At 35.8% G+C, this 13,254-nt stretch overlaps 2 protein-coding genes across 2 annotated transcripts; both read left to right on the top strand.

The window, feature by feature from the left end:
* LOC106154253 (protein SSUH2 homolog) lies at positions 1-7,696 on the top strand. The gene is made up of 11 exons (XM_024075921.2): positions 1-156; positions 1,295-1,516; positions 1,952-2,074; positions 2,541-2,619; positions 3,113-3,242; positions 3,636-3,821; positions 4,479-4,645; positions 5,398-5,490; positions 5,662-5,764; positions 6,003-6,107; positions 6,317-7,696. The coding sequence occupies exons 1-11, from the start codon at positions 147-149 to the stop codon at positions 6,461-6,463; spliced, it is 1,365 nt and encodes a 454-aa protein (XP_023931689.2). The 5' UTR covers positions 1-146; the 3' UTR covers positions 6,464-7,696.
* Positions 7,697-9,828: 2,132 nt separating this feature from the next.
* On the top strand, positions 9,829-12,637 carry LOC106175200 (antizyme inhibitor 2-like). The gene is made up of 4 exons (XM_087015661.1): positions 9,829-10,030; positions 10,209-10,681; positions 10,962-11,400; positions 11,716-12,637. The coding sequence occupies exons 1-4, from the start codon at positions 9,905-9,907 to the stop codon at positions 11,980-11,982; spliced, it is 1,305 nt and encodes a 434-aa protein (XP_086871787.1). The 5' UTR covers positions 9,829-9,904; the 3' UTR covers positions 11,983-12,637.
* Positions 12,638-13,254: the final 617 nt, after the last annotated feature.

Genomic DNA, 13,254 nt, shown 5'->3' with positions numbered 1-13,254 from the left:
ATAAAAGGCCACGCAGTGGAGAGAAATGCGACCAGCGGTTTATTTTTAGCAACGCAGAGACAATTTCTTACCTGCAATAAGGCATTCTTTAAAGCTGTAGATTGAATATTATTTTCTTTCAGAAAAGAAATTAAAGTTGAACCAAAATGTATCAAGGTAAGCACAATATTTTTTACCTCTGTTGCTAAGAGTACATATAAGACCCAGGTCGGCAATCACCTCAATCTTTGAAGAGATCTTGCCAGAGGATAATGTAGTAAAGGTGTTTTAGCATGGTGCTGATAAACTTAAGTACACCTACTGGACAATAAACATATGTTGGCAAGCTCTACCAGTACAGTACGCCGACCTTCTACACCAGTGGTCTATGTGAGCTTTCATTTGTTGAGACTGCATGTTTTATAATGGAAGTATATCGTGGTTATACTATTACTTCTATGGTTCTATCAAGGGCATCACAGTAAGATTAGTTGTCCATTATGGTGACAGGCTGATTACCTCTGATTTCCACCAAATTAGGGTTTTCCGTCACAAGCAGTGCATGCATGTGGCAGGGGTTACATGGGGGGGGGGGCGTTTTGGAGTATTCGAACAAGTCTTGGAACCAATATAAATTACTCCATAACATATTCAGGCCTACCCAACTACCAGACTCGGCACCTAAGGATCCTGAATTAACCGGTATATCGGACCACACTACCCGTTTTCAAGGTGTGTGTCAGATCGTATTTCGGAGTATCATACCCAGAACAAATTTTGTAGGACGACTGCGAGCTCATCCACGCTCGACTGAACAACCTGAAACAGTACTCTTACTTTAGAGTACTCTATTTCATTGTCTCTATGGGGGTATATGGGGACTTTACGACATTCGGTTTGAATGTTTTAACCACTTTTGATAGGGCTATTTTGCATTGTATTAGATTAATGTGGCAGTCTAAGGTTCATCTAGGTGGCTTTCAAATTTATGCACCCGGTTTTAAAATCATATAGCGATTAAATACGACAATCATTTACTATCCAATCAAGGTGACAGCCGAGCGTGGGCTCATCCTGTCGGTGTTCTGACTGATACTCCGAAATGCGATCTGACACACACCTTGAAAACGGGTAGTGTGGTCCGATATACCAGTTAATTCAGGATCCTTAGGTGCCGAGTCTGGTAGTTGGTTAGGCCTGATATTGTGACCACCTGAAACACCTAGAATGGGAGAACTTATGAGAATATTAATTATAACATTAACAGAAAAATCTTTAAAGTGGTTTTAACAGAGATGTTACTTTTTTTCCATAGAACAACAACAGCAAGGATATGGGGGTCCACCCCCTGGGCAAGGATATGGGGGTCCACCCCCAGGGCAGGGATATGGGGGTCCACCCCCAGGTCAAGGATATGGGGGTCCACCCCCTGGTCAAGGATATGGGGGTCCACCCCCAGGGCAGGGAATGCCTCCACAGCAAGGATTTCCACCCCAGGGACAAGTTCCTGGAGCACCTGGTCAGCCAGCTCCAACACGTAAGTTATTAACCTGAAAAAATATTATGTGCATTTTATTTTTATTTCTGTTTTTGTTTCTGTTTTTTGTCTCTGTTCCAGTTTTTTAACATCATTTTTTTTTGTTCTGTTCTCTACACCTAAGCTTGTCCAATTTAGATGGTATAAAAGACTTACTACTGTAGAAAAATTTAGTCTCCAAAAGGAAATTAAGTGACTTTTTGCACATCTCTATTCAATAATTGATTCAAATGTGAAATGTTTGGCTGTTTCTTTTATTTATTTTCATGTCTGTTAATCTTGAAGCATTTTTTAAAAAGAATCTTTATATCTATGTTAAGCTTGAAGCATTAAAAAAAATGTGTATGCTCATGCCCATGCACCTACCCAATACTTCCATTTATTTAAAGCATGTTTTTGGGTAAAATATTTATGTGCATGTATTTATATTTTCAGAATGGCAGGCTGGACAGGGAGGCCCTTTCACACCTGATGACAGTGATGACGATGAGAGACCAGGTCCAGCTCCCCCAGTACCAACCAATCAGTTTGAGTTCTACTCAAATGTTGGGAATGAAAGTAAGACTTGTTTTATTTTTTGTGCACTTGAATTTCCTTTTTCAATAACTCAATCAATAACTAATTTTTTTTTACACTTTCTTTCTGACTTTTTCCCTTTAAGTTAGGTATATATATATATATATATATATATATATATATATATATATATATATATATATAGTGCTCTTTAATGTTATAGTTTGAATAGTTCAATTAGCTTACTTAAGATTACAGTTAAGATATTAATATGATTTTCATAAGAATATTGGTATTTATAGATATGTATACTGACAACGAACAAGTTCTTATATTGATAATTATTCAAACAGTATTTTCAGAGGTGTACATCAATTAGCCATTTACTTAAAAATGAAGCCCTTCTTTTGTATCAGAATAACTGAATGTTTTAAATTCAGCTTAATGCTTGATGTTGAAACAATTTAACTCTTTAAATAAATTTTTTCCATTTTAATTGTTTTTCCAGCTAACCCACTAGCCCTTCCTCCTCCAGCTCCTCTGCCTTATCCACCTCAAGGAGAGCCTCCTGCTATGAACTTCAGCCAGTAAATATTATATTATATTATATTATATTATATTATATTTGAATAATTTTGTTATTGCCCAGCCCCAACCCTTATTAAATGATATATAGAAATGTAGATATAGACACTGTTTCTTAGAAAGTTTAAATTTAGTTGTTAATAGTAGCTCAGTTTGGTCATTATCAGATTTTCATTTGTAGATTTTACATGAAGGTTCAAAGAATTAAGTTTTGAGTTGAAACATATAAATATAAGAAAGGTCCAGCATAAGACTTGTTTTTTACTGAATCGTTTGGTTGATTTGTTAACAGCTCCAGCTAGGAATATAAAAGAAAGGTGTAAATTAGACAATCAAGGCTGCTTCACTCAAAATGATTTGAGAAAAAAAAGGTGTATATTGAAGTCAGAGTTCAAAACATTAGTTAAAGATTGTTGAACAGAACTGTGTTATTGAAGAAAAACATTAGATATCAGACTGGCATTGATGATAAATGCGCTGTATAAATCATTTCAGAGCTGCTATGATAAGTGAGGAGCAAGCAAGGGACGCCATGCTTAATTTTGTCGCTGAGCATTGCTGTTATGGCAGTGCTCCTGCAAAAGAAATGGTGATCACCAAGATATCCCCCTCAGCTGCTCTGCATGTGAGTAAAATTGTATAAAAACCAAAAAAGAAAATATCTTAAAATTAGTATTTAGCTACCACACCTGTTGGTATCATATGACACATCCCCACTACCAAGAATGGGGAGCTAGACATTCTATACCTATGCAGTGAGATCTTAGGATTTGTAGAATGTTGTATTGGAGACACTCTGTAGTGATATTACTCACTTGGTTTTAATTTAAAAATCAGCACACACACACACACACACACACACACACACACACTCTCACACACATAATAATTGCTGTTTTTCAAAAATTTAACAAAACCTTTTTCATTTGCCAATGTATGAATCTTTTTTATACCAACCACATAGATGTTAAAAAAGTCTTGAAAAAATAATAACTCATTATTCATATTTTCTCCCCAGTACACCTTAAACACCTTCACAGAGGGCCGTGAGACCTTCCATGCCTTTGAACCCTTCAGAGGTCAACATATAGATGGGCCTCATTACGGCCAGCCCCCCATGCCTTGGCAGGTACCCTGTGAACCTGATGGCATGTTCAACACACACACCAAGCATCTGAAAGTACCACATACCTCAGATATTATTGTAAGTGGTAGAACTGTTAGACTTTTTTTAAATGAAAACAATGAGTTTGATATAAAGAATTATTTCTATCCCATTTTAGCATACGGTACTTCATTGTTGGGAAATTATTGATTTAATGTTGTTGTTTTTTCTTTTTATTCATTTATTTATTTGTTCATTTATTTATATATAGATTGTTTAATTGATAAAAACAATTGATGTATTGATATGAAAAATAGTAATTTAAAACAATGATCAATTCCACTTCCGTTATTAAATTTATTTGGTAATTGATGAAAAAATACTTTTCTTGGATAAAGATAGTTTGGGTGAATTGAAGAGTCTTATTAGATGTTAATATGAAGCAATGCAACATATACAGCATTATTACAACTTTCATTGATGTTATCTTACTAAAGGTTAACTTTTATTTCTTTCATCGACTCATCATGGATCATAATTATGGAACACAGGGCCAGTCATGTATAATGTTTATTTTTTTCATCATCCACTCAGTCACTCCCCTTATTATAGATCATAATTAAAGAAAACAAGAGATTTAATGTGATATTTATTTTTCACGGACCACTCAATCAGTCATTCATTTTATTCAAGATCATATAGAAAACAAGGAAAAAAATTAAAATTTATATGATAAATTGTTTAATTTCTCGCCAGCCCTGTTTTCGCTGTAAGCATCGTGGATGGGTGACCTGTTCTAGATGCCATGGCTCAGGACGGGTGAGATGTACCGCATGTGGCGGAGATGGCCGCAGAACAGTGCACAGAGAAGGACACAGTTTTCAGGAGCCTTGTCATTCATGTGGAGGAGATGGCAGGCGTTGGTAAGTTGGAGGGGGGGTCAGCGGGATGGTGGGGGGGGCAGGGCAAAGGTGTTTTAATAGTGAACTCTGAAACTCAGGGTAATGGGTGTGAGTTTATATAGAGGTAATTCATGTAAGAAGGAAGACAAATGTGAAAAAAATAGGAGTGAAGGCCGGGATGGGGGAAGACACATGGTTAACTGACTGATAAGCACTGTAAAAAATGGAACAAGCCTGTTTGTTTGATGGTGCACTGTGGTCTTGGAGCACTCTGAGTTTCAGAGATTACCAGGAATGGTAGAAATTTTAACATGGTGATAGTGGAAGATATTTTCTCAGGATGGGGTTGAGGGAAATTCTTAAGCATAGATAAAGTAGACTTTAAAGACTAAGTGGCAAGTAAATTTTTAGGAAGCTGAAAAAGATTAAATCTCTTTCCTCTGAAAAATGGTTCAGAAATAATTTTTAGCTCACAAAAAAGCACTTTATTATGACGAAATGTCACATTACACTTGCAAAGATATACTAAGAATGCAGAAAGAAAATTATTTAGACCCCATTTCCAGAGATTAGATCGATCTACTTTAGATCGACCTAACTCCCTGGGGGTTCACGCTAAATAGCTGTCAGCCGAGCGGACACCAAAGTTAATTACCCCCTTACAGCTTGTAGTAGGCCGGATTATCTGACAGTAATCTATTGAGACTCCCCGCGGGGAAAGATCGATCTAAAAGCTCTGGGAATACAGCCTTAGTTTTTCTTCATCATTCCAGCTGTTTCCACTGTGGTGGGGATGGGAGAGTGACATGTAAAAGGTGTGATGGCTACAGAGATCTGGAGCGCTACATCAAACTGGCTGTTAAGTTGTGAGTATTTATCAACAGGAATTAGATTTCATAAAACATATTTTATTTATAACTGACCATGTTTTTGCTGCAAAAAAAATTAATAATAAAAAATAAATGAATAAATAAATAAAATAGAACAAAAAGATTAATAATAATGCAATTTTAATTTTTTTGTATCATTTAATGTAGTACTAACCATGTGGAGGATTACATCTTGGAGGAGACAGACATGCCTGATACACTGGTTCGTGATGCAGTAGGAATTGGAATCTTTGAGCAAACTATGTTGCAGGTACAGAGGCAAATGTATACTGAGTACTCCTTACCTTAATTCTTTTCTCTTGATCTCTCTCAGTCTCTATCGCTCTGATTTCCCTCCTGAAATCATGTCCACATGGTCTTGTCCAATATCCACTTCTTTTTACTCTGTATGGTTCTGCTTGTATAATAGTTCATGATGACAAACTTAATTCAGAACTGTGTGTCTAGTATTCCTAGATGTAAGTAATTAGGGGTTTATCCAATTTCAGGTCTGGCCAATAACGGGATACCCCGTCCCTCAGATCAACATAGCTTCAGCACAGCTTGTGCAGAAACACAGTCAAGCATTTCCAAGTGAACGCCAACTCCAACAGGTATTAAGTAGCAATATTAAATAAAGGGTATTTTTTGTTTGTTTTTTCTTTGGATTTATAAGTATTCCCTGTTGTAAAATTTCAGTTGGAAATTTGTTATATATTTACACCAAATTAGGACTGACCGAAGTTGTCATCTGTGTATACAAGAACCATCAACATGAAAATTCCAGGTATAAATTAATAACCCAAAGTTCTATATCTTTCAGAAACACAATTTGCGAGCAGTGCCAGTGTCAGAGGTCAACTACACATGGAAGGAGGTCAACACACGTTTCTGGGTGTATGGCAATGACCGTCAGGTGTACGCTCCAGATTACCCACAACAATGCTGCTGGGGGTGCGAGATTCTGTAATCTGATCTGTGATTGGCCAGCACTGATCATATGACTTGAACCCTTTTGAATAATCTGTGCAAGATGTGATTTAATGCTGATAATTGCAACATAAACTATATCAAATAATTCCTGGGAGTGAGAATCAGATTTTTTTACATATGTATTTCTTTGATGATTATTGAAAGACTAAAACTTAATACTTTTTTGGAACAAAATGTTCCACGACTGCAGGTAATGTTGGAGGTGGTGTGATGTGAAAAAAATGATCCAAACCTTTGTATAGGCATGCACCACGTCATAAAGTACACTTTACATAACTTTTTGCCTGATAGCTTGAATTATGGTTTATTTCCAACAAAGTTTGTGTGAAGGATTTAGTTTCTTTTGGTAACAGGTAAAACGAATGAACATTTGCCCTACCTCATCTTCATCGAACTAAACACAATTTCTGGTAGCTCAATGAATCTAACTGGTTTATTATTGCAGAATTTTGTTCTGAAAAGTTATTTATACATTCACAATGTTTTCTTAATCCTGTCTGAAAGACAGTGCCCTATTTAGTAAAACCTCTTTTATAGCTGTGATATTTTTTTCTAATAATATTATCATAATTTGTCCTGTGATATTTATTTTTCAACAGAAATTGGTCTCACACAGAGAAATATTTTTAAAACTAAATCTCATTATTTTTTAGAGGACTAGTAATTTTGTGGTGTCTGATAATGAGTCGTGCTGTTACGCTTCTTGAGTTATATAATATTGTTTGAATTTCAATCAAAATCTATGTAAATTATGTTATTATATTTTGATATAATGTTTATGATGATATTGTAAGATATATAAATAATGTAATTAAGAAGGTATTTTTCTGTAGGTGTGAAATAACAGTTTTTTTGTATTAATTGCCATTTTGATTTTTTAGTTATTTTATTCAGCGACAGTGCATGGTATATTAATTATTTAGATATGATGTAAAAATGCCATTGAATTGGGACCTTTCAAACATTAAACTCTGTCAGACTGGCTTGCCGGGTCAAATATAAATATAAACATACATAAAAGAGGAACCTCACAAGAACTGTGGACTTTTTAATTACCAGTTTAGTAACACCAGCAATATTACAGGGTGGAAATTGAGTGAGGCATTTTGTTGGTGGGAAAGAATTTCTAAGAACTGAGCTTGACGAATTTTTGGTACTATTTTTCTCTTTTCTCTTGCAACAAATAAAGGTTTCTCCTATTTGTCATTAAGCTCCCCGTTTGTGATTTAATATCTTAATGCTTTTTAGATATGCATTTCAGTCCATATAATACTCTGATGAATTGAAAACGGAATCGGGCAGACTGAAGAAGTAAAATGTCTAGGATGTCAGACGCACACAGGGCACGCCAGTCTAACACCTTGATCGGTTGATGTATACAAAAACTGCATAAAACAACTGCTATTATAGTACACTACAATCTGCTATAATGGAAAAGGAAATAGCGATAAAACCTTATGTTTCTAAACACAAACATTTATTATGTGTTTTATTATAATTTAAATTGTGAGTAAAAACATGAAAGTCATTCAATAATGCAAGGTGTGCTATATCGATGAAAAGCAAAATAAAAAATTCCTGAAATTTTTAATAAATTCTCCTTAAAAACAATTCAAAGCTGTTGAGAAAATCAGGAACAATAGACCCGATTTCAAGCAATAAATTTCAGTTTTTTTATCGCCACCTGTGAAATTCAGCAGCCCCCATTACGCAAGTGACTCAAAAATTAGAAAAACAGAACTCAAAAAACGGTTTCTGGACGATAACATATTTGTTACCGGGGTTTAGATGGTGCATTTTTGTAATTAAGGAAAACGTATTAGAATTTCCACGAAAAGCAAAACGCTCATTGCTTTTGTACTAAGCCTAGAAAGCTGTCGGAACAACCAGTTGTTACATGTACACTGCACCTTGGAAGGATTGTTGACTTCAGCGATGCTAAAAATCTGTGTTGGTTGGACAGACCTAGGACCCTTTATTTTGGATCCTAGGACAGACTGAGCGGTCCGAACGGCATGTCTCACGCGACAGATAGCATAACACTGCAGTACTAAGGTCACATCATGACCCAAAAAAACACATATGCTGAGAAAACAAACGGAAAGATAAATTTTGCTTTTTTCCCGGTAAACATTTCAGGGCTTGTATAAGCGTTAACAGCCTAACAGGATGCCTGTGACAAAAACTATTCAAGGTTCTTTCCCTTTCGATTGATGTCTTTTGAAATCGATTAATTCCTATGCGGTTTTCCTAGTCGAGAAAACACTCGAAGTAGTACGTGCTTCTTGCAAGTTACCATAGTTCATGACTAAATTATTACGTCTACCAAGGAAATGGAGTTCAATCGACATTATTCAAATGTAATGCGACCAAATTAACTTAGTGGGAGATTTTTTATTTTTATTTTTTTGCACAGTTTCGATCGACATTTTTGTCTTTTAACTACTAATTCAAAAAACAAACAGATTAAAACAGGATCCATTTTACAGACATACCTTATTATCTATGAGACCTCAAATGAAACAGCTATCAACTAGTGTTCTAGTAAAATTTTCTTAATAAGAAATTTCACATATTATTTCCAATATTTGGAACCAAACACAAGGACAGGTCCACCCCCAAACCTTCCTCTGTCCATCCCTCCAAACCATAAAGATGTTTACACATCCTAGACGACCATCCTTCGTGTATAATACGGTATCTGTCCTTGTTTACTTCATATGTAATAATTACCTGTCCACCGGAAATAAACATATGTATAATATGTATAATAAAGTGCATCTAACATTTCGATCATTACGCTCATTATAATCGACGGCAATCCTATTCGACGGTGACTATCCGTGCCAGTTTACAAAATGTTCATATTAGAGCCGTTTGTGTCATCAACTATCATATTTCAGTAATATCATATTAGTCACTCTCTCCATTAAATTGTGACCTGGGAAGTAGTAACAATACATATTTATTTACTTATTTACGTTGTAAATTACTGTGACCTTATTGTCGAGATCTTGATCAACAGATTCTTTTTCATTGTATTTATATAAGAACCGAAAACAAATTAATGGGCCCAAAAAAACGGAACTCCACTCTTCCAGCTGTCTCGTATGACGGGTTGTTTAAAGTTCGCGTGCCCTTACATAGAATTACTGACCTGTGCATAACATTGAAAAAGGAACAACTAGGGCACATACCGGAATCAACAAGGGCATGGACACTGACCTCATTCGACTGACGTAAATTGCGTTTATTTTAAAATTTTTGGTACGTCCTTTATGCAGCTGGCCAATGGGGCTTTCCCTTCAAGCCCTGCTGCATATATATAAGGAGCTGATCCCCCAAGTATTAGAACAAAGCAAATATTTGAATTGCTGCAACCTCTCATTAAATAGCGCTATTTACAAAGCAGGTATATATGAAGACGGAAAGAATTCAGGTCACAGATGCAGCTCACTTTACAACTACAAGCAAGACTGCAAAACATGGGGGCCGAGCTTTGCGACAGCTCATTAAGGACAAGATACAGGAAGAAGACGATATGGTAGGTACAGGAAAAGATGTTCAACCGAATGAAACAAACGTTATATAGTGCCATGCAATTACTCCTCATGATACTTGCTTTGTAAGTTCTATTGGCCGGGTATTCATTTTGGCTAAAAATAAATGAATAATACGTGCATATAATTAATTATCATTAATTCACTTTTTTTTTTAAACAGCGCCCTTTCTATATTGCCAACTTGGATGAAATAGTTAACAAGCACAAGCACTGGGTGGAACTGATGCCACGTGTCAAACCCTTCTACGCCGTGAAATGTAACAACACCGAGCCAGTCGTGAAGACCATTGCGGCACTTGGGGCGGGGTTTGACTGCGCCAGTAGCGCTGAATTCCAACAGGTTCTAAGATATGGGGTGGAGACAGATAGGATTATATACGCCAACCCGTGCAAGGATCCCGAAGAAATTAAACGTGCCTCAGAACAAGGAGTCGACCTCATGACATTTGATAACGAAGATGAATTAGTGAAAATAAAGAGCCTTTATCCTGGTGCAAGACTCGTATTGAGGATTCTCCCTCAAGTACGAAAGGCTGTTGTGGATTTAGGACAAAAATTTGGGTGCGCCATTGACAACTGCAAAAGACTTTTATTGAAGGCAAAGGAACTGGACTTGACCGTAGTTGGCCTCAGGTAATATTTTCATCATATTCATCATAGTTTGAGCTGTATTATTTATTTATTTTATTTATATTAAAAAAAAAAAAGAAAAAGTGTGAATTTATGTGGCGCTTTGATATGTCGTTTATTATTTAAAAATAGTACCCCCCTCTGATAGTTTCTTAGTTAAATTATTGGGATCTAACATTAAAACAGTTATGCTCGTACATTAATAATAATTTGCTGTAAGTATGCCTCGAATTACATTACATTAAAAATATCATGAAATCAAATTTATGATTGTAACTTTCAGTTTCCACGTTGGTTCCACGTGCTTAGACACCTATGCTTATGAGCACACATTGCATTTGTGCCGCGGCGTCTTCGACTTAGCCAAAACCATTGGGTTCGACTTAAACTTCCTCGACATCGGTGGTGGATTCCCCGGTTATGAGACTGAAGGAAAACTATCATTATCTGACATTGCCAAGGCAATTAACAATTCACTGGATGAATACTTCCCGGAGGAGGAAAATGTTAAAGTGATTGCAGAGCCCGGACGTTATTATGTACAGTCTGCTTTCACTCTTGCATTGCGTGTAATAGCTAGACGGGTGGAGCGGCCGCAACCGTACAGAAAACAGGAGGAAGCAGAAAAATCTTTTATGTACTACCTCAGTGACGGTCTTCATGGATCCTTTTTTCTGCATATTATCCTTGAAAAACATGCACCAGATTTCTATGTTCTTGAGGTAAGCCTGTGTAACATCTCAACAGTCAACGCTTGTACAGAATTCATAATATTTTACTTATTGTAACAATTAATTTAAGAGATATTTAAAGAAATTTTGCAGGCCACGCATCTGGATCCTTTGGACTATGCAGTATTCGTGTACATATAACTAAATGGATCTGATGGTCATCATTTTTACATGCTACCTTCGGCTTTATGGTAATCCCTAAACTGTTGATCAGCCAGAAATTCTGAATGAGGTGTTCAACTTGGTCAAATTGAGTTTGAATTTTTTTCAATCTTGTTTCCTTATGGTAGGTTTCTTTTTTTCCAGAACAAAGAATCTCTGCCAGTTTTCAAAAGCAGCTTATGGGGACCAACGTGCAATTCCCACGACTGTATAGCACTGGACAAGCAACTGCCCGAGCTGGACATCGGAGACTGGTTGTATGTGCCCAACATGGGGGCATATACGACTGTCCTCGTGTCTTCCTTTAACGGAATACCGACACCGAAAATCCACTGGATTGCTTCAGACAGCGCCATAAGTGAATTTGGATTTAACAGTGATGAATATGTAACTTTTAGTAAAGCTAGTTGAACGTAAGATTTATCAGACAGAACAAGTCACACTTGTAACATTTCATGACAGGGAGTAGTCGGCCAGTATATGAGCACGTATTTTTTTGACAGTGATTCCTGTTTTATATCTTCTTTTTTCACTATCTATTCAGTTTTTATTTTTATTTTTTGCTATTTATTTTGTTTCTCCTTTGGTGGATTTTATCTTTGAACAAATCAGTATTTGTTTCGAATATCATATATCCATTTATTCAAGCACTGCATTGCTCCAGAAGACGTTATATGTGACTTTGGTCTTCGCCGTGATAGACATATAACTGTGATAAATATATGAATCTACAAAGTTGGGCAGGTTTATAAAAACAAAGTCTATTTATATATGTATGTTATGTATGTCGAGATATTTTATCGATCATTGGGTTTTCATTTATGTCAGCATTCCTTGTTATGTTATAAACATTCTTATTATTATATTATTATTTACAGGAAAAATAATTTTATAGCTTTAACTTATAGATTGACAATCTAAAATTTTACAGTTAAGCAAGTTATATATTTTATCCTATTTTTGTCATGTGTTCACGATTCGTTTTTATCATAATTAGTTGATTTAGAATGTTTTTGGATTCTGGACAGCCGATATCAATAAAACAGAAAAATAATTTCAACATCAATCATTCGTTCTTATTTTCCTTTCATTTTTACCAAATCTGCATTAAAATAACTCAAGTTTTTATGGTTGAATTATACATTTCATTTATACATTATACATTACACAGCAAAAATAGTTTGGGGACATCCAATAGTTATTGTAGGTAATGCTCTAGATATTTACATTTTTAATTAAAATTAGGTGCTGGGATTAAGTAGTCAAAACAGTGTGGTTTGATTTGCATAATGTTGGGTCATATCAAATGCCCAAACTTTTGATTTAAGAAAATAATTTTGAATAAGTTTCTTTACAAAATTTCAGACGCATTCCGTGTATTAATTTTTATGACAGTGCTAGAACAACACTCAAAATTGCATTCCAAATGTATTATTCGTCGCTTATGCTTGTTACATCGCTTTTTGACGCCATCTTCCAACGCACGTCTTAGCATGCAGACAAGACCCCCTTGTTGTTGGCTACACGAAGACAAAAGGGTTCAATCCACTTTGTGCCATCTGGTAAAAGATCACCGAGTTCCTGCCATAATTTGTGTATGAAATTGACGTCATCACAGCAGGCAACTGGCAGAGAATAACGGTTTTTCTTTTCTTGTATTGAGTTCATAGGGGAGACCGGGGC

Source organism: Lingula anatina, chromosome 6, assembly GCF_051362555.1.
Source record: "Lingula anatina isolate TDL-2025a chromosome 6, LinAna3.0, whole genome shotgun sequence".
NCBI classification, from domain to species: domain Eukaryota; kingdom Metazoa; phylum Brachiopoda; class Lingulata; order Lingulida; family Lingulidae; genus Lingula; species Lingula anatina.
Note: the sequence above shows the minus strand (reverse complement) of the source record. Positions and strands in the feature narration are given on the sequence as shown.